General features: G+C 47.6%; 1 protein-coding gene across 3 annotated transcripts in view; it reads left to right on the top strand.

Annotated features, from left to right (window-relative positions):
* Window positions 1-18,556, top strand: part of CD151 (CD151 molecule (Raph blood group)) — a 161,687-nt gene extending 143,131 nt beyond the window's left edge. For all 3 annotated transcript variants that reach the window (XM_086957747.1, XM_086957749.1, XM_086957748.1), the window contains one exon: window positions 14,499-18,556. In XM_086957747.1, coding sequence (XP_086813873.1) covers window positions 14,499-14,558 — 60 coding nt within the window. In that variant the 3' untranslated portion in view covers window positions 14,559-18,556. The remainder of the gene's footprint in view (window positions 1-14,498) is intronic.
* Window positions 18,557-19,603: the final 1,047 nt, after the last annotated feature.

Raw genomic sequence — 19,603 nt, 5'->3', positions numbered from 1 at the left:
TCGAAGCTCCCTCTGCTGCCACAGTGGTGCCGCCTGATGGTGCCCCTAGGTACAAAGAAGCATTTGTAAACTGAGTGCCGATGTATTACAGTCAGTACAATTATGGCATTCCACATGTCCTTGCATCTCCTTACACCGTGTCACACTGTTTCCTGTCTTGTGATTCTGCACTGACATATTTGGCTAACTTCTGCTGACTACATGTACCATGATGCTTGTCTCTTGTATGTTGGTGACAGTACAGTGCTGGTGTTTGCCTATGCATTGTGTCTAATGGGGAGGTGTCTGGTAGGGTGTGTCATGATGCGCATGCTTCTTACCTGTAGCTGTGGCCATCGCAGTGCTGTCCAGGGTCCCGATCCCTACAATGCTCTCCCTCTCGATGGTGCTGGAGACAATTTCCTCCAGCTCGGTGAGGGGTGGCGCCGGGTTCTTGCCTCCTCCGGTGTGTCCTGCCTGCCTTTGGAGGTCGGCCAGCTTCCTCTTGGTGAGGCTGCGGAGGTCATAGAACCTTTTCTTAAGTTCCTCAATGGACCTGGGGGTGACTCCAGCAGCATTGACCTTCTGGGCGATGTCTGCCCACAATCGCCTCTTGGTGCTGTCTGGCACGTTGAGGGACAGCTTGCCAAAGAGCTGCCGGTGCACCCTCACCACCTCCTCAACCAGCACCTGTAGTTCTGTGGTGGTGAATTTGGGCTTCCTCTTTTGGGAGGACTTCTGGCTTCCTGCCTGATCTGCCATATTCTCTTGCTCCTGCTCAGTCTGCAACCTCCTTCTCCCACTGCTGCTAACTGTGTGTTGGGCTCAGGCAGGCTTTCCAGAAACTTCTAGAAACTTCTTAATTGGCTGCACCTGCCAGGGTTGCCACTCCCTGTTTGGGTGGGGGAGGGGGAGCCACCTCATTGGCTGAATCGCCTATTGCCGAGTCTGCTTTTACCGATTCGGTAAAATCCGAATCGGTATTATCCGATTCGGTAAAAGCCGAATCGGGTCATGCAATGCATTCCTATGGGCTTTTTCGCCATGGGTCTATGATTGCCGAATCGGTTTTTACCGAATCGGCTTTTACCGATTCGGTATTCGCCGAATCGGAAATATCCGATTCGGTGGTAGCCGATTCGGTATTTTCCGAATCGTTGTTGGCCGATTCGGTAATTTCCGATTCGGACCGAGCTGAATCGGAACGTACCGAATCTCATTACCGATGCCGACCGAATCGGTTTTCAGTCGGTATTTTTTTCCTACATCTCGTTTTCCGATTTCAGAATACCGATTCGGCCCGCCTCGGTATTTTGAAATCGGAAAATCCCGTTTACCTACATCGGGCCCCTAGTGTTGGTGAGCGGTCAGGCATACAACTCTCTGCATTGGTGGAATCCACGAAACCTTTGCAAGGCCCGACCGTTTCAAGAGCCTGGGCCGCAGATCATCCTGACAACGGACGCTTCTCTCCAGGGTTGGGGAGCGCATGTACTCCAATACACGGTGCAGGGACTATGGACACTACAGCAAAGGAAGATGCAAATCAATGTACTGGAACTGATGGCAATCTTCATGGCCTTAAAGGCATTCAAAGTACATCTGTGCAACAAGGTCGTGTTGATCCGGACGGACAACATGACAGCCATGTACTACATTCAGAAACAGGGGGGCACACACTCTCCGCAGCTGTCTCTTCTGGCTCAGAGCATGTGGAAGTGGGCCATTCAGAGGAACATTTTCCTCATGGCAGAACATCTCCCAGGCAAGGACAATCAAATGGCGGACCTGCTCAGCAGGCACAGCCATCAAATGCACGAGTGGGAGATACATCCATCAGTACTCCAACCGTACTTCCAAAGGTGGGGTCATCCAGAGATCGACCTGTTCGCCACAAGGGAGAACGCAAAATGCCAAAGCTTCGCCGCCAGGTTCCCACACCCGCAATCACAGGGCAATGCGATGTGGATGAACTGGTCAGGCAGATTTGCGTACGCTTTTCCCCCAGCACCTCTGATACCGCTGGTGGCGCGCAAGCTCAGGCAGCACTCGATGACTCTCATCCTAGTTGCTCCAACGTGGGCTCGCCAACCATGGTACACCACGTTTCTGGAACTCTCCGTGGTACCGCATCAAAGGCTTCGTCTCACACCCAGCCTTCTGACGCAGAGCCATGGCGACATTCAGCACCCAGATCCGCAACAGCTCAACCTGGCCATCTGGCTCCTGAAGTCCTAGAGTTTGGCTACCTCAACCTTCCTCCCAATTGCATGGACATCATTCGGGAGGCTAGGAAGCCCACTACTAGAGCCTGTTATGCGGCGAAATGGAAACGGTTTGTCATCTATTGCGCAACCCACAACATTGATCCACTAGATGCTTCTATCCAGAACATCATCTGTTACCTGTTCCATCCGTACAAGTGTAATCTGGCATATACTTCCATTCGCATTCACCTGTCTGCGATAGCCGCATACCTCCAAAATAGACAGCACCTTTCACTTTTCAAGGTGCCTGCCATCAAAGCATTTCTGGAAGGCCTCAAAAGAGTCATTCCGCCACGGACTCCACCAGCTCCTGAATGGAACCTCAATGTGGTTCTTACAAGACTGATGGGTCCTCCCTTTGAGCCACTACATTCCTGCGAGGGTCAGTTCTTGACATGGAAAGTGGCTTTTCTTGTAGCAATTACATCGCTACGGAGGGTTAGTGAACTGCAAGCCCTCACAATCCAAGAGCCTTTCTTCCAAGTTCATGCTAATAGGGTAGTGCTCCGCACAAACCCTAAATTTTTACCCAAGGTTGTGTCTCAGTTCCACATCAACCAAACCATTGAGTTACCGGTTTTCTTTCAGAATCCAGAGTCACTGGCGGAGCGGATGCTCCACACCCTTGACGTTAAACGGGCCCTAATGTATTACATTGATAGGACCAAGGATTTTAGGAAAACTAAACAGCTTTTTGTTGCCTTTGCACCACATCACATAGGTAACCCTATTTCCAAGGCTGGTATTGCTAGGTGGATCGTGAAATGTATTCAAATCTGCTATGCAAAGGCAAAGCGCACTCTTAGCATTCCACCAAGAGCCCACTCCACCAGAAAGTTGGGGGCCTCTATGGCTTTCCTTGGAAACATTCCCTTAGAGGACATATGTAGAGCAGCCACATGGTCTACCACACATACATTTACTAAGCATTACTGTGTAGACATGCACTCCAAACAGCAGGCAGCTGTAGGGCAGGCTGTTCTCAAGACACTTTTCCAAACTGCTGCAGCTGGCACGGGCGGCCGCCGCTAATGGAGGGACTGCTATGTATTCTATGCACAGATATGAATTCAGCAGCCCACATGCCTCGAACTGCAAATGCTACTTACCAGTATGCATCTGTTCTTGGCATGTAGGGCTGCTGACATTCATATCGCCCGCCCTCCTCCCCGGCGCCTGTAGCAGTTGCAGTGTTCACATAACATTTCATGGCATGGTCATCTTTCACTGAGTTTCACTCCATCTTGGCCACAATGGCTAAAAACAATCTGGGGATGGAGTCGATGCCCATGCGCACTGTAGTCCAGGGGAGGAGCCACCTATCTCGTGATACTTCGAAGACTCTTCCAGGACAACAATGTGCGATCATCCGGACCCAACACTAGGCGGCGATCTATGCACAGATATGAATGTCAGCAGCCCTACATGCCAAGAACAGATGCATACTGGTAAGTAGCATTTGCATTCTCTCCCGAGCTCTTATGGAGGGGAGAGATGCGGCCAAGTTCACTGTACGTTGTGGTCTTGATACCGCTGATTCGCTGGGTAGGGCGATTTCCACGACTGTGGCGTTACGTCGTCATGCCTGGTTGAGAACGACTGGCTTTTCTGCAGATGCCCAGAATACTTTGATGGACATGTCCTTTGATGGCACCCGCCTCTCTGGTGATAAGGCGCATTCCACATTGGAGCATTTTAAGGACTCTATGGCCATGTCCTTAGGCCTTTCAGCCGCACGTACTCCTTCCACTTCCAACTTTCGTTCCTTTCAAAGCTCCGGAAGAGGCGTGCAAACACGTTCCTTTCAGAATAAGCCTGCGCAGCAACAGTCCCAGTGAAGCTGCGGACGTGGGGCTCGCAGAGGCAGGTCACAGGGCCAGCGTGCGGGTCAGTCCACCAACGCCCCTGCTGCCAATGCCTCCAGACCTTCCTAGTCCGGTGTTTCAGGCCCACCCAACGCCAGTGGGGGGCAGGATTCGTCATCACCTCCCCCACTGGTGCACCATTATATCAGATAGGTGGCTTCTGGAGATTGTTCAAAGGAGTTACCCCCTCCCCTTCGAGTCTACCCCCCAGCCATGCCACCGCAGTTCCACCGCATGTTAGGGGATCATTTAGCACTTCTCCAGCAGGAAGTCGTGGCCCTCTTGGCCAAGGGGGCCATCAAGTGCGTTCCGATGCCAGAAGTAGGTCGTGGTTGTTACTCCTACTACTTCTTGGTTCCAAAGAAGAACTAGTCTACGTTCCTTCTTAGACCTTCGGAACGTCAATTGATTCCTCCGGAAGGAGAAGTTCAAGATGCTCACTCTGGCTCACTCTGGCTCAGATCTTGTCTGCTTTCGACCTACAAGACTGGATGGTGGCACTGGACCTGCAGGATGCTTATTTTCATATTCCCGTCCTGCCGGCCCATCTGTGTTACCTACGAATCACGGTGGGCCAGAAGCATTTTCAGTTCACCGCCCCCCCCTTTTGGCCTTACCAATGCCCCTCGGGTGTTAACAAAAGTGATGGCGGTGGTCGCAGCTCATCTGCGCAGAATAGGGGTTTCAGTCTTCCCCTATCTCGACGACTGGTTGTTCAAGGCGGGCTCGCCTCAGTCGTCTCCCACCTCCAGACTACGGCTGACCTCCTGCATTTGCAGGGGTTTTCCATCAACGGATTTTCCATCAACGTGCCAAAGTCGCACCTGATTCCCTCCCAGAAGCTCCTCTTCATAGGAGCGGTTCTGGACACTGCGCAGTTTTGGGTTTATCCTCCCGAACAGCGAGTCCAGGACATTCAGGCTATGATTCCGATCTTTCAGTCCTTGTCCTGGGTTTCGGTCAGGAAGACCTTGTGACTTCTGGGACTCATGGCATCCTGCTGACCACCCATGCCAGGTGGCATATGTGGGCTCTGCAGTGGGACCTGAAGTTCCAGTGAGCGCAGCATCAGGGAAACCTGTCAGATCACGTCCAGATCTCGGAGGGCACTGCACAACAGTTGCAGTGATGGCTCACCAATCAGCATTGGGTCAGAGTCAGATCACTCTTCCTTCCCCAACCAGAGCACACTGTGTTGACGGATGCGTCCCTCACGGATGGGGCAGCCGCATGGGAGAGGCGGAGATCAGAGGCCTCTTAGGGCGATCCTTCTTGCACTGAAGGCATTCCTCCCCTCTGTCAGGGGAAAGGTAGTTCACGGACAACACCACCGCCATGTGGTATTGCAATAACAGGGCTGGGTGGGGTCCTGGACCCTAAGTCAGAAGGCTCTATTTCTCTGGACATGGCTGGAACGTCACAGCGTTTCCTTGACGGTTCAACAACTTGCAGGTTCTTTGAACGCCAGGGCGGACAAACTCAGCCGACGGTGGTGTCTGATGGATCACGAATGGCGTCTTCACTCAGGGGTGGCAGGAGGTCTCTTTCAACAGTGGGGAGAGCCTTGGTTAGATCTATTCGCCACCGAAGAGAACGCGCAATGTCATCAGTTCTGCGCGTTGGAATTTCCAAGGCGGCACTCACTTGGCAACGCTTTTCGTCGCGATTGGAGTTGCGGTCTGTTGTGCGCCTTTCCGCCTACACCACTTCTGCCCAGAGTTCTGTAGAAGATCAGATGCGACCGGGCCCAAGTCATCCTTGTGGCTCCGGACTTGGCTCGAAGAGTTTGGTATCCCGAGCTACTCAGTATGAGCCTGGATCCCCGGATCCGACTGCCTCTGCCAGAGGATCTTCTGTCGCAGCAGCAGGGGGTGGTTCTCCACCCGAACCTGCCAAGCCTCCACCTACATGCGTGGAGATTGAGCGGCGGCAGTTGATTCCATTTGACTGGCCTCCTGAAGTCTGTGATGTCATTCTGGCAGCCAGGCGTCACTCCACTAAATCGGTATTCGCCTGCAGGTGGAACAAATTTGTGGCATGGTGCACAGCCAAGACACTGGATCCCCTTTCTGTCCCTCTTTCTGAGGTCCTTTTGTTCCTTCTTTCTCTAGACCGGCAGGGCTCTGCTCTGGGCACTATCAAGGGCTAACTTTCGACCATCTCAGCCTTTCTGAGGCTTCCAGATCAGCCTTCTCTTTTCAAGTCCCCTTTTGTACAGAGATTCTTAAAAGGCATTACGCATATGTTCTCTCCTGTTCCTTTCATAATGCCTCAGTGGGACTTGAATCTTGTTTTGACTTGTCTAATGTGCGCTCCCTTTGAGCCGCTTCACAATTGTCCCTTACGTCTTCTGACTTTGAAAACTGCCTTCCTGATGGCTATCACCTCTGGCAGGAGAGTGAGTGAGCTTCAGGCTCTTTCTTGTAAGCCTCCCTTTCTGTCGGTTCATCCGGACAAGGTTGTGCTTCGCACTCGTCCTTCCTTTTTGCCTAAGGTTGTCACTGCCTTCCACATCGGGCAGACTATCACCTTGCCCACTTTCTTTCCGCATCCTTCCAGAGAGAAAGAGAGGCTCCACCTTATGGACCCAAAACGTGTGCACTCCTTTCTGAATCGCACACAAGCATTCCAGGTGGATGACTAGCGCTTTGTTGGCTACGCAGGCACCAAGAAAGGACGGGCTGTTCACAACAGGACTATCTCCAGCTGGGTCGTCTTGTGTATCAAGGCCTGTTATTCTATGGCTAAAAAGGAAACTGGTGGGGCTGCGCGCCCATTATACCCGGGCAACAACAGCTACGACGTCATTGGGACGTGGTATCCCCCTGCAAGACATCTGTCAAGCTGCCACGTGGGCTTCACTGCACACCTTTACAAAGCATTATTGCCTTTACAGTCCGAAGGGACGGCTTCTTTGGCCGTTCTGTTCTCAGTGACTGTCTCGTGAAATCTTATTCGCAGACCCACCACCGTGGTTGGCATTGCTGGGGTATCTATTCTAAGGTAAAGAATCTATCACTAATGTGTCTCTTTCAGATGCACAAGTTACTACTTGTGTAACTATATATCTGTCAGAGACATTAGTTAGTGATAGAATCCTTACCGCCCCACCCATCCATCTCATTCTGCGAACCGATTACTGGGGTTAAGGTAATCCTTTCGGGCCCTAGTTTCTATGCACCAGTGGTCAGTTTCTTGCCTGGCTCCTCTGCGTTCCTGTTGAAGAAAGTTTTGTACATAACACGTCGGTGCACGTGGGCGCGTCTAAGTAGCTCCTGTGACGTCATCTCGGCGAATACGACGCCAACGACGCACTCAGAGCCGTATGACGACACCTATCGTCGTGCAGGGGTACTGCTGACGAAAGCTTTCCGGATCCAGTCTGATGCCTGGGGATATTCTAAGGTAAGGAATCTATCACCGACTAATGTCTCTTACAGATATATCGTTACACATGCAGTAACTTGTGCATTTTGTTCAAAAAAACTTTAGTACACATAAAATGCTACAAATAAAATGAATATCGCCAACGAAAATCAGAAATCTCTATCCCCTTCCAATCAAAAGGGAAAAGCAAAAGCTCTGGTTCGAAGCATGTGGGCTGCTGAATTCATATCTGTGCATAGATCGCCGCCTAGTGTTGGGTCCGGATGATCGCACATTGTTGTCCTGGAAGAGTCTTCGAAGTATCACGAGATAGGTGGCTCCTCCCCTGGACTACAGTGCGCATGGGCATCGACTCCATCCTCCGATTGTTTTTTTCCGCCATTGGTATATTGTATATTGGTTCACTCTAGTCGGAATCGATATAAAAGTTTTCTTAAGGCCAAAAGGCCTTTAGGTTTTCGTCGGTATAGTCTTGCGTTCGGTGCCCGATTCTTTCCAGATCAGTTCTGAGCCGGATTTCCAGAAGAGCCGCATGCTTTTTGACGCTGAAGGCCCGGTCGACGCCAGAGGCCTTATCGACGAACCATCATGGAACGGAGCCCGTTCAAGAGATGTCCCGTGTGCAACTCCAAGTATCCGCACATCGACGTCCACCCGGTGTGCAACAAGTGTCTGTTGCCGAATCATGATGAAGCCAGCTGCATGGCTTGTTCCCGTTTTCGATCCAAGAAGACTCTTCTGCATCGACGCGCTGCGCGCCAGGAAGCCCAGCAGACTGCACCGGCGCCTGTGGACATATTCGATGCCGGGGATGATGAAGGAGCCGACCTGGAGGTTCGTGAGAACCTGTCTAATCCCACGTCGGAGGTCGACTCCAACTACGACGCTGATGTTGAAATGCTCGAAGCGGAAGAAGTCGTCGACAAGGTAGGAGACGACGACGGGGCCTTTGGGGCCATGGAAGATAGCTCGAGCGAAGAGCTAACTCAAACTGACATTGGGGCTGAAACGCTTCAGAAGGCTGAGGTCGAGGGATCGCCATTAGGCCTTACCCAAGATCTTCCAATAAGTTCTTCGGCCCCGCCTTCGGGCTCAGCTTCCGACATTGCTAAGGAGCCGCAACCTGCGAAATCGAAACCGAAACTAAAAGCACCGGTCTCGACGCAAGTGAAAGCACTGATGCCTCCATCGAAACCAAAAGTGCGTATTGCTTTGGTCGGCTCAAAGTCCACGGACCTGTCTGCACCGACGAAGCAGAAGGGCGTCTAGACGAAGTCTAGCGCGCCGAAGGCAAAGGTCAAGGCAGTCGACCCGAACAAATCGGCGCCGAAGACGATCGACACCGACAAAGGGCTCGGTGATCCGAAGGTTCTCGAGCCTCCGCGTCGACAAGACAAGTCCAAGAGCGAACCGACCCACGAGTCCACGTCTGGTGGTGTCTCGAAGGATTCTGTTGAGTCGACGCAGCCGTCCGCCTAATTCTCCAAGCAAGTGGCACACTCCCTAAAGCGCATCAAGGACAAGGCCTCAAGTTTCGGGCCTAAAGATCCTCCACCTTCGAAGCCTGTCGATAAACCTCAGAAGACGTCGACTCCCATTCACTTCACGCTGCCGCCGAAAGTGGCGCCGAAGGCTTTCGCCCCTAAAATGGCCACCAACGTGCCCGAGAAGGTGTCCTCGGTGCCAAAGTCGACAGCAGTGGTCTCGGCCCTAAAGCATCGACAATCCTCATTGGAAGAGCAACAGGAACAGTTTATCGATGCCGAAAAGGGCAGACTTTCCCTTTATAAGCGGAAAATTGCCCCGGAACAGCCGATGGAGTCCTATAAAATTCCACTGAAGAAGAAAAAGGATTCTACTTCAACACCTATTCTTGTGAAACCGGTATCTCCACGTAGCCATGATGTCTCACCCACTTATTCAGATGTGGACACTGGGGAAGGTAATGATGATGAATACAGCTATCCTGTATACCCTGAGCCAGATGATACCAATGAACCCTGGGCAGCTGCTGCTGACCCAGGTGATCCTCACTCTACCCCAGACACTCAATTGTATGCAGTAAAAACGTCGCCTACTGAGGATTCGGCAGCGTTTAATGCCCTCATTGAAAGGGCGGCTAAAAATCATGACGTCCAGCTCCATGCTGACCCCATTGAAGTGGACTTTCTTTTTGACACCTTTTCCGTCTCAGAGAGGACTGTCAAGACTTTGTCTATGTTGAAGGGTGTCTTGAAGCATGCTGGGGAAATCTTTAAGGAGCCTACGAGAGCCAGGGTGATAAACCCCAGAATTGAAAAGAAGTACAAAATGGCGCCTGGAGACCCTACTTACATCAAGGAACAGTTGCCGTTGAACTCTCTTGTTGTTTCTAATGCCCGGAAGAGGGCTAATTCACAAACGACGGGTGATGCTCCTCTCCCAGATAAGGAATCTAAGGTGTTTGAGGCATCAGGGAAAAGGGTGGCAGCTCAAGCGGCCAATATCTGGCGCATTTCAAACACTCAGGCACTTCTAGCCAGGTATGACAGGGCACATTACGACACACTTGAGACCCTGTTACAGCACCTGCCAGATGAATACAAAGAGGCAGCTGAGATGCTCATCCAAGAAGGGAAGCTCATATCAAATGCTTCTATTAAATGTGCACTGGACGCGGCAGACACTGCGGCCAGAGCTATTAACACTAGTGTCATGCTGAGACGACATGCCTGGCTCAGAATCTCCGGGTTCAAGCCAGAAATACAAACCACCATTCTCAATCAGACAGTAAACCCTGATCATCTATTTGGCCCAGAGGTGGACACCACCTAGGAGAAAATCAAAAAGGACACTGAAACTGCTAAGTCCATGGGGGCTCTACAGTCCCAGCAGTTCCGGGGTGGTTCTTTTCGTCGCTCAAGCACTAGAGGTGTTTCCAGAGGCCAGCTCTCCCAAACCACACAGTACTATAAAGGCGGCACGCAGACCACATACACCAAACAGAGTCGAGGTGGATATCGTGGAAACAGCGCCAAAGGCAGAGGTCGTGGAAACAACAACTCCAGATCCTCTGCCACTAACAAACAGTGACGCCTTGTCACTGCCCCCCGACCACGCAAAACCTGTCGGGGGGAGACTTCAACAGTTCCTGCCAGTCTGGAAGTCCATCACCACAGACAGGTGGGTCACACAGCTTATACAGTATGGGTATTGTCTGGAGTTAATATCCACTCCACCCAACATACCCCCAAGGCACCGTCCTGTGTCCACCGAGCATTTGCACTTATTGCAGCAGGAGGTCCTCGTCATGCTGCAAAAAGGGGCAATCGAGCTCGTGCCTGTGAAAGAAAGAGGCACAGGAGTTTACTCACTGTACTTCTTGATACCAAAAAAGGACGGGTCCCTCAGACCCATACTGGACCTCAGACCCCTCAATCAGTACATTCTATCGGAGCACTTCCACATGCTGACCCTGCAGCAAGTCCTACCGTTGCTCAGTCAGGGGGATTTTCTCGCAACTTTAGATCTAAAGGATGCGTATTTTCACATTCCGCTGCACCCGTCACACAAAAAATACCTCCGGTTTACCATCCAAAACCAACATTACCAGTTCAAGGTTCTACCTTTCGGGGTCACCACGGCACCCAGGGTTTTTACAAAGTGCCTGGCGACGGTGGCGGCACACCTAAGGAGACAAAACATTCACGTCTACCCTTATCTGGACGAGTGGGAGATACATCCATCAGTACTCCACCTGTACTTCCTAAGGTGGGGTCATCCAGAGATAGACCTGTTCGCCACAAAGGAAAACGCCAAATGCCCAAGCTTTGCCTCCAGGTTCCCACACCCACAGTCGCAGGGCAATGCTATATGGATGAACTGGTCAGGCAAATTAGCGTACGCTTTTCCCCCAGCACCTCTAATACCGCTGGTGGAACGCAAGCTGAAGCAGCACTCGATGACTCTCATCCTGGTTGCTCCTACGTGGGCTCGCCAACCATGGTACACCACGTTTCTGGAACTGTCCGTGGTACCGCATCAAAGGCTGCGCCTCACACCCAGGCTTTTGACGCAGAGCCATGGCGACATTGAGCATCCAGATCCGCAACAGCTCAACCTGGCGATCTGGCTCCTGAGGTCTTAGAGTTTGGCTACCTCAACTTACTTCCAGACTGTATGGACATAATCCGGGAGGCAAGAAAGCCCACCACCAGAGCATGCTATGCTGCGAAATGGAAGCGGTTTGTCATTTATTGTGCAGACCACAACATTAACCCGCTGGATGCATCTATTCAGAACATCATTTGTTATCTCTTACATCTGTACAATGTAATCTGGCCTATGCTTCTATTCGTATACATCTATCCGCAATGGCTGCTTATCTCCAAAACAGACAGCACCTCTGCCTTTTCAGGGTGCCTGCCATTAAAGCCTTTCTGTAAGGACTCAAACGAGTCATTCCTCCGTGGACTCCACCAGCTCCCTAATGGAACCTAAATGTGGTCCTCACCAGGCTGATGGGTCCCCCTTTCGAACCACTGCATTCCTGCGAGATTCAGTTCTTGACATGGAAAGTGGCTTTCCTTATAGCAATTACGTCGCTACGACGAGTTAGTGAACTCCAGGCACTATCTATCCAAGAGCCATTTATTCAAATTCATTCCAACAGGGTGGTGCTTCGCACTAACCCTGAAATTCCTTCCTAAGGTAGTTTCTCAGTTCCATATCAACCAGACTATAGAACTACCTGTGTTCTTCCAAAATCCAGAGTCCGTTGCGGAGAGGATGCTCCACACACTTGACGTCAAGAGGGCCCAATGTACTACATTGATAGGGCCAAAGATTTTCAGAAGACTAAACACAATTTGTTGCCTTTTCGCCACAACACAAAGGCAACCCCATTTCCAAGGCTGGGATAGCCAGGTGGATCGTTAAATGTATTCAGATCTGCTATCAGAAAGCCAAGCGCACTCTCACCATTCCACCGCGGGCCCACTCCACCTGAAAGTTGGGGGCCTCCATGGCTTTCTTTGGAAATATTCCTTTGGAAGACATGTGTAGAGCAGCCACATGGTCTACCACACATACATTTACAAAACATTACTGTGTTGATGTGCACTCCAAACAGCAGGCAGCTGTAGGGCAGGCTGTTCTAAAAACACTTTTCCAAACTGCTGCAGCTGGCACAGGCGGCCGCCGTTAATAGAGGGACTGCTATGTATTCTATGCACAGATATGAATTCAGCAGCCCACATGCCTCGAACCGAATATGCTACTTACCAGTATGCATCTGTTCTTGGCATGTAGGGCTGCTGACATTCATATCGCCCGCCCTCCTACCCGGCGCCTGTAGCGGCTGCAGCATTCAAGCATACTTCTAGCATGGTCATCATTCACATAGTTTCACTCCATCTTGGCCACAATGGCTAAAAACAATCTGAGGATGGAGTCGATGCCCATGCGCACTGTAGTCCAGGGGAGGAGCCACCTATCTCGTGATACTTCGAAGACTCTTCCAGGACAACAATGTGCGATCATCCGGACCCAACACTAGGCGGCGATCTAAGCACAGATATGAATGTCAGCAGCCCTACATGCCAAGAACAGATGCATACTGGTAAGTAGCATATTCGTTTTCATTACAGGAAGTTCAGTGACAAGATGCTCTGTTTGCGAATTCTTACTAATGAATGTTTTTTTTTCACTAGACTGTTGGGATTGGGCACCATTTCAAACTTTTACAAGATGTCTGGTTTGCATGCCTTTACACAGAAACCATTAGGGCTGGATCCGGTGACCATCTCTCCATATCTCCTGAAGAACTCACGCTTGACAATGCCGTTGAATCCTAAATGGGAGGCTGAGGGGGAAGGGAGGATCTAGTACTCCGTTTTAAGGACGATGGCTCATGATGTCCAGAGTGTTGTTGACTAGCGATGACTCCACTGCCCATCTATTGAAATCCCCATGCATTTGGGGATTTTAATTGCAAGTGTCCCATGTCTGAAGCTACTAATAGAAGTTAAATGTTTGTTGTGCAGGTATTGGCCACATGCCCAGTGCCATGGACTCTGGAGGTCCAGCTGCATTTTATGCACCAGGGTTACAAAAACTGCTATTTGCCCATCCGCTCTACAGCTTTCGGTGCTGTGTGCCTCTACAGATTCGGCAAAGCCTCGCCTAGCTACCTTTCCGACTTCTCCAGACCAGGAGATAGAACCAAGGAAGTTTCTATGGAGGCACCTGGGGGGCACACAGGTTTCCCTGCAGCACTGGTCAGATCGGGGAGAAAGGAAGTGCACATTGAGCCACCGGAAAGTTTCTCACCTGAATTTTGCAAAGGACAATAGAGAGTTGTTGGTGATTCTTCCTTTTGTGCAGCTTCTGGCCAAACCCTTGTGCTGGAGTTGCACAGACCCCACAACAGTGCTCCCAAAATGTCCTATAAGTAACACCACTTTGAAGCACAGCATAATTAAATGACAACGCATACTGAAAGCATTAAATGATACTACTTTCATGGACGTTTCTTTTGTTATGAGTAATAGGATGTGTAATCTTATCTGTAAGATTATTTACTACATTTGTAATTACATTTGACACATCAAGGCTGAGATTATGATTGAATTTTCTGTGAGTTATGGTGTGCATGGCTGTTGTATGGGTTATGCACTGCCATCCTAATCATATCTCACAAATTTCAGTGAGGTTTTTGTTTTTAATTCGTAACCATTTGCACTTTAATTGAGGTTTTTATGAGTGACTTAGGTTTTTTTAATACCTTTTTAAGGTATTGTGACCAAAGCTATGTATATAAAATTAATAGAGGGAATAATATGCTGTGGAAAAGAGAGAAAGTAAGGTATATGGTCCCACCTATCTCTGTGTAAGAGGAAGTGGGGAGGGCTAAGCAGCCACTCCTCAATGGAAGTGCATGGCGAGGATGGTCTCCATGCACTTGGAAACGTCTGTGCTCTACTATTGAGCTCTAACCTCATTCTGTTTCTTTCCTTCTTAGCTTTTTGGGATGATCTTCACCTGCTGCCTTTACAAGAGCCTAAAGGCTGAACGCTACTAGAAGCTCCACCACCACAGCAGCTCTTCTTGGCCCCAAACTCTTTTCTTCTTCCTGCCACACCTCACAGTATTGAAGAGTAGTTCCTTATGGACTCTATGTTATAATGTTTTCCCCCGTTTCTACTATGCAAAACCATACCCTGCTGGAGAGTGGAGAATCAGGATCCAAGGCCCTTTCAGGACACACTACCTGTGCTGAACTATCGGTGGCAGGTAGACAAATGGGACGCTAGTTGCTCTGATAACTAGTGTTTCTATTTGCAGTGCTTCTTTTATCGCAGATGTACACGCGGGCCAGCAAAGACCACAGCAGAGTGGGTTTGCTTTCAGATATTTTGCTTGACTGAAGATCGATGATGTGCAGGACACGTACAGCTGTGTGCTTGCCTTCTTTGTGTAGAGTATTATTCAATCTTGTTTATTTCCTATGATCATTACCAACGGTGAGACAGGATGGAAGTCTTTCATTCACGTAGTTCCTTATAATTCTCTCAGACGTGAGCACCACTTAGTCGGATATACATTTTTTACGCATTTCATGCAAAATAATACATCTGTTAATTTACTGCAGTATTTATTGGAAAACACAAATATTTAAATCAAATGAATTAAACTTCAAGAATAAATCACAGAAATATATCACAAAATTAGTAAGTCTAACACCTCAAATGAAAATCCTAAAGTCCTTTTCTAAAACTTATATTGTACGCTCTATAAGTAGTGTTCATATTGTTAATTATAAGGTGCTAGAAGAAAGAAGGTTCTTGGTTTAGAGATAAAGTTAAGGCGATCAATTCTGGAAGGTTGAAAATCTTGAGGCAACTGGGTAAATCACAATTCAAAGTTAGAAGAAGGGCAACTATTTATGGCGTGTGTGTATCCCTCAGTTGACTTTGGAAGGGGTACTTTAGGTGGCTATAGTGAATATTGTTACCACTTTGGAAACTGCTGGATGCTGACTAATGGGCTGCTCTGTGGAGGCAGAATGGCTGCCCTTCTTTGCCCTCTGGTGTATGGACAATTGTAGTGTATCCATATTGTACACAATCTGGAGCTCCTGTTCTACTGTTGGCCTAGTCTTTCTCAGTAGATGTTTGGTGTCTTTTCCGTCATCTGTGACATTTTGAAAAGTGTATGAAGGTGAATGGATTTGGGGCCTTTCATTCATTTTTCAGTTGGTTTGACGCCTAACTAGGCTCCCACTAAAACAAGTTGCAGCATCCACAGACAACAAGACTGAACAACATCAATCCACAATGCTAGGTTGTGGAGTACAAAGGTTGAACAAACAGTATGTTCAGTTAAAGACCTCTTCCATCTAACATTCAAAGCAAAGAGGATCTGAATTTAACCTGTGAGGGTGGCCTTTTGTGCTACCTGCTTCATTAAACATTGAAAACCTTTGGGTTCCTCTGTGTGTTTAAGAACATGTGCCATAAATGTCCCAGTGCTAGGTAGACTTCAGAATCTCCCTTTGGGCGTGTGCACCTAGTGTTGCTGCAGTCATTTTATTAATGTTTTCTTGTGCCTATTATGTTTATTGGGATCGAATAGTGAAGATGACCATGGCCACCTCTGGGGTCCAGAACCTCAGCTTCCAGTCAGCCTTATTACAAAGCTTCACAGCCTGCCTAATAGTTCAAACCAGTGGGCATTGCTACTTTCACCCAGCATACAATGTGTTTTGCCAAGTCCTTGCATGCAGCCTGCCAACCTGATCTAGAAACCTTTTTCTTGAGCTTGTGGATTGGCCTAAATGTCATCTCGTTGTTGTTTGAAGGATAGCCTGAGGCTGTGGGGCAATTCAAACGTGTGAAGAGCGCCCAGCCACGCAGTCCTGTGCCTACTATGCCTTGCGCCTTCATCCCAATCATTTCAAAGCAAGTGCCACACATCAAAAGCTGATGGTTGCCCAGCAGCTGTATTAACTACTGAGTATGAAGCCTAATCACTGCAGCCAGAGATGTTTTACCTGTATATACTACTGAAGTGCCTGACATTGAAACTTCATTTTTAATTATTTTATTGAAATGTCTATTATTGCTTTGTGTTGGGACTTATACATAATGGTCCGTGCCTTTTCATAAAAAAATAGCTTGCCAAAAACGGAATACTTGGTCCATTTTGTACAATCACAGACACTAATCATTGTTTTACTTGTATGAAGCGATAGAGAATGTTTTTTTTATAGGAGTGTGTTCAAATTAGCAAAATGGCAATAGTGCTACTTTGTCCCTGATTACAAGTAGTGCAGGCTTCGGTGAGATGTTTACCACACCCAGAACTTAATCTGCAGAAGCAAGGTGTTAACCAGCTGTTGTGGTAAATACTTCCTATCTGAGTTTTCAGCTTCGAAATGGGGTGTAGCATGCAGGACCATTATTTGAAACACTGAATTCTGCACGTTGTGCCTTCAGTGAAAATCTGAAGGGGTGTAATAATTATTATACAGCTCATAATTCCCAGGGCTGCATAACATCCTGGTTCCAGAGGGATCGAAATTTAGCCCATAACTTGTAATCAGTGTCTTAAGTGCCCCATGTGTGTTCGTCATGGATAGATTAATTGGCCAGTACAAAAATAAAACATATAGTTTCATTTTATTAATGTTTCAGCTATTACTGGATTTCCCAATCAAAAACCGTTATCATTTAGGCTCTCTTCACTTTTTGTAAGCTTTTTTGCTTAGACGGTGAAGATAGGAATTACAGGAGAGGATTGGAAATTTGTTTTCACATTGAATTCAACAGCCACAATAAGCAAAAGTAAGAGATTTTTTTTAGATTGTACCAACAAAGATGTGCAGTCATTTACATTGCACCTTTGAGTTTGTAGCAGATCTGCAGGCTGTATTTCTCATTCTCTTCTGCTGTTCCTACTGCTTCAGGACAGAGTTGAAAGCAACTCCTAAATTGGAGCGCGCTGAAAGCAGAAAGATGCCTTAAAAGTTCAATTTAACATGTAGGTATCCGCTGCTGAACTGTTATTTTGAACTACAACATGACAACCCGCACCCATCTCTAGATCTCCCAAAGATAGGTTTTTTAAAAATAGTTAAACTTTTTTTTGGGGTTGTTTTTTTATAGTGTCTACATGACGGTGCTCAACATTTCATTGTGTGCACATTCATGTTTTGATGTAACACCTTGGCTGCTAGGGGGTTTTCCCCTCCTGTGCTGATCCTTGATGAACCCCATTGTTCAGGACCAGGTCAACTCGTCAAACGCACAGCGCAGGTAACACCCATGACGAGCTGACCTTGTCATGAGCATGGAAGGGGTTAAAAAGGCAAAGATTGTAGACCACAGGATCTGTAGATAAAACATCAATCATGCATTTTGTTTCAGTTTTATTCTTTCAAAAATGTTTCTCAGCTGAAGGAGTAATGGCCTCACCTATCTGGTTTAGTTATTCCATGAGGCCAATTAAAGATTACCTTTTCTATATTTTATCTAATCTCCCAGTAAATGTATCTGTATGTGTTTCGACCTCCTGGAGGAGCATATTAAATTAGCTCTTCATTAGGAGTCTGATGTTGTGCTTCTTATCAGAATACAAACAAGTACTTTAAGAGACTGGGGAATAGATTTCTTTTTAAATTGAAAACTTTATTAAGTTCATCATACATGTGTTCATCCACATAATTGAAAAGCTTAAAGTTGGATTTGAGGGGAATAGTCAATGACTCGTTTATTCATTTATATAGGTGTGGTCGAGCCAATAGCTTTGTGGTGCTTACTACAAAAAGTTAAAAATGAAAAGTTTTTGAATGGGAAATTCAGCAGGCATTAAAACAATAATACCATATATTGTTTTTTTAAAGGATGTTTCTCTTAATTGCTCAATCTCTAGGAAAAGGGAAGATGATGGCATCAAATGATTATGTGCCCCTCTTTTCAGAGAACTCAATGTATTTGTTTTTTTGTGAAACTGTGGATAACCTGCTTAATATTTCTGTTACTGTTTTTAAATCACACAAATAAAACAATTTGGATCCAGTGGGTGCCTTTTGTCTCTAAATCTATAGGAATCTGGAGTGAAAGTAACTTGAATTGTTCATTTTTTGTTATTGTGTACATTGACAGTACAGTTCTGTTACAGCACAGATGAAATGCACAACATCCCCATATGTATTAGGACATTAGAATGATGGGAACTCCATTGAAAACAATGGAGTACTCAGGGCTTTCATGGCTGGTAGAAGCCTGGAGCTCCAGTATTCCAATGTGTGACTTTGTTCACAGCTGTTGACATGAACAAAGACCTCTCGGAGTCCAAGGGAATTTAAACTACCTCTGGCGCCGAGAGGTGTTTGTTTTTACTAATTAGAACCATCTGCCCTCTAGATGCGCAATGTTCTAATAGCCTTTTAGTCCATCATAGTGGGCTGTCCGGGCCATTAAAGGCCTCTTCCTTATTAAAGTCCATTGCCTGCGGCTGAGGCCTTTAGCGCTGGAGTGGGCCTTTAAATGCTGGTAGAGCCCGCTACAGCAGGCTCTAAGGCTATATTAGTGTACAATAAACCGAAAGTATTTTTTGGGGGTGAACAAAAGTTCAGAGGTGCTGCAGAGGGTGGTTGGAGATTGGCAATATGAGAATCTTTTTAATAAACTTGCCTTTTTTCTCCTCAGTCCCTGTTGTTTCCCAGCTACTCCATGTTCACTACACACCTGTTTTTTTAGCTATTTTGTTGGATCACTGCATTAAAAATCTAACCATCTTCTTATTTTTAATGCCCCCTTCTATTCGGATACAAAAGGCAAATTACTAAAATATAAGCTGGCTTAAAACACCATATTTCATTATTTTATTTTGCACCTTGATGTCATCTGCAGCAGGAGTGGGTGTAATTGTTAGTATGTATTTGTAATCTTGTGTATATACCGGTTTTGCAGCGTGAATCTTTTCTGGGTTTACTATGCTGTGCATTATTATTCAGCCATCTACTGGTTGGGTCCGGAATTGTAGTATTTCGTATCTCCTTTTTTTTTTTTTTTTCTGGGCATCGACGTAGTACCATTTGGTGCCCTTCTGTAATGTCGACGG

This window comes from Lissotriton vulgaris, chromosome 2_1, assembly GCF_964263255.1.
Source record: "Lissotriton vulgaris chromosome 2_1, aLisVul1.2, whole genome shotgun sequence".
In the NCBI taxonomy this organism is placed as follows: domain Eukaryota; kingdom Metazoa; phylum Chordata; class Amphibia; order Caudata; family Salamandridae; genus Lissotriton; species Lissotriton vulgaris.
The sequence above is the reverse complement of the archived record's forward strand: the minus strand, read 5'-3'. Positions and strand labels throughout refer to the sequence as shown.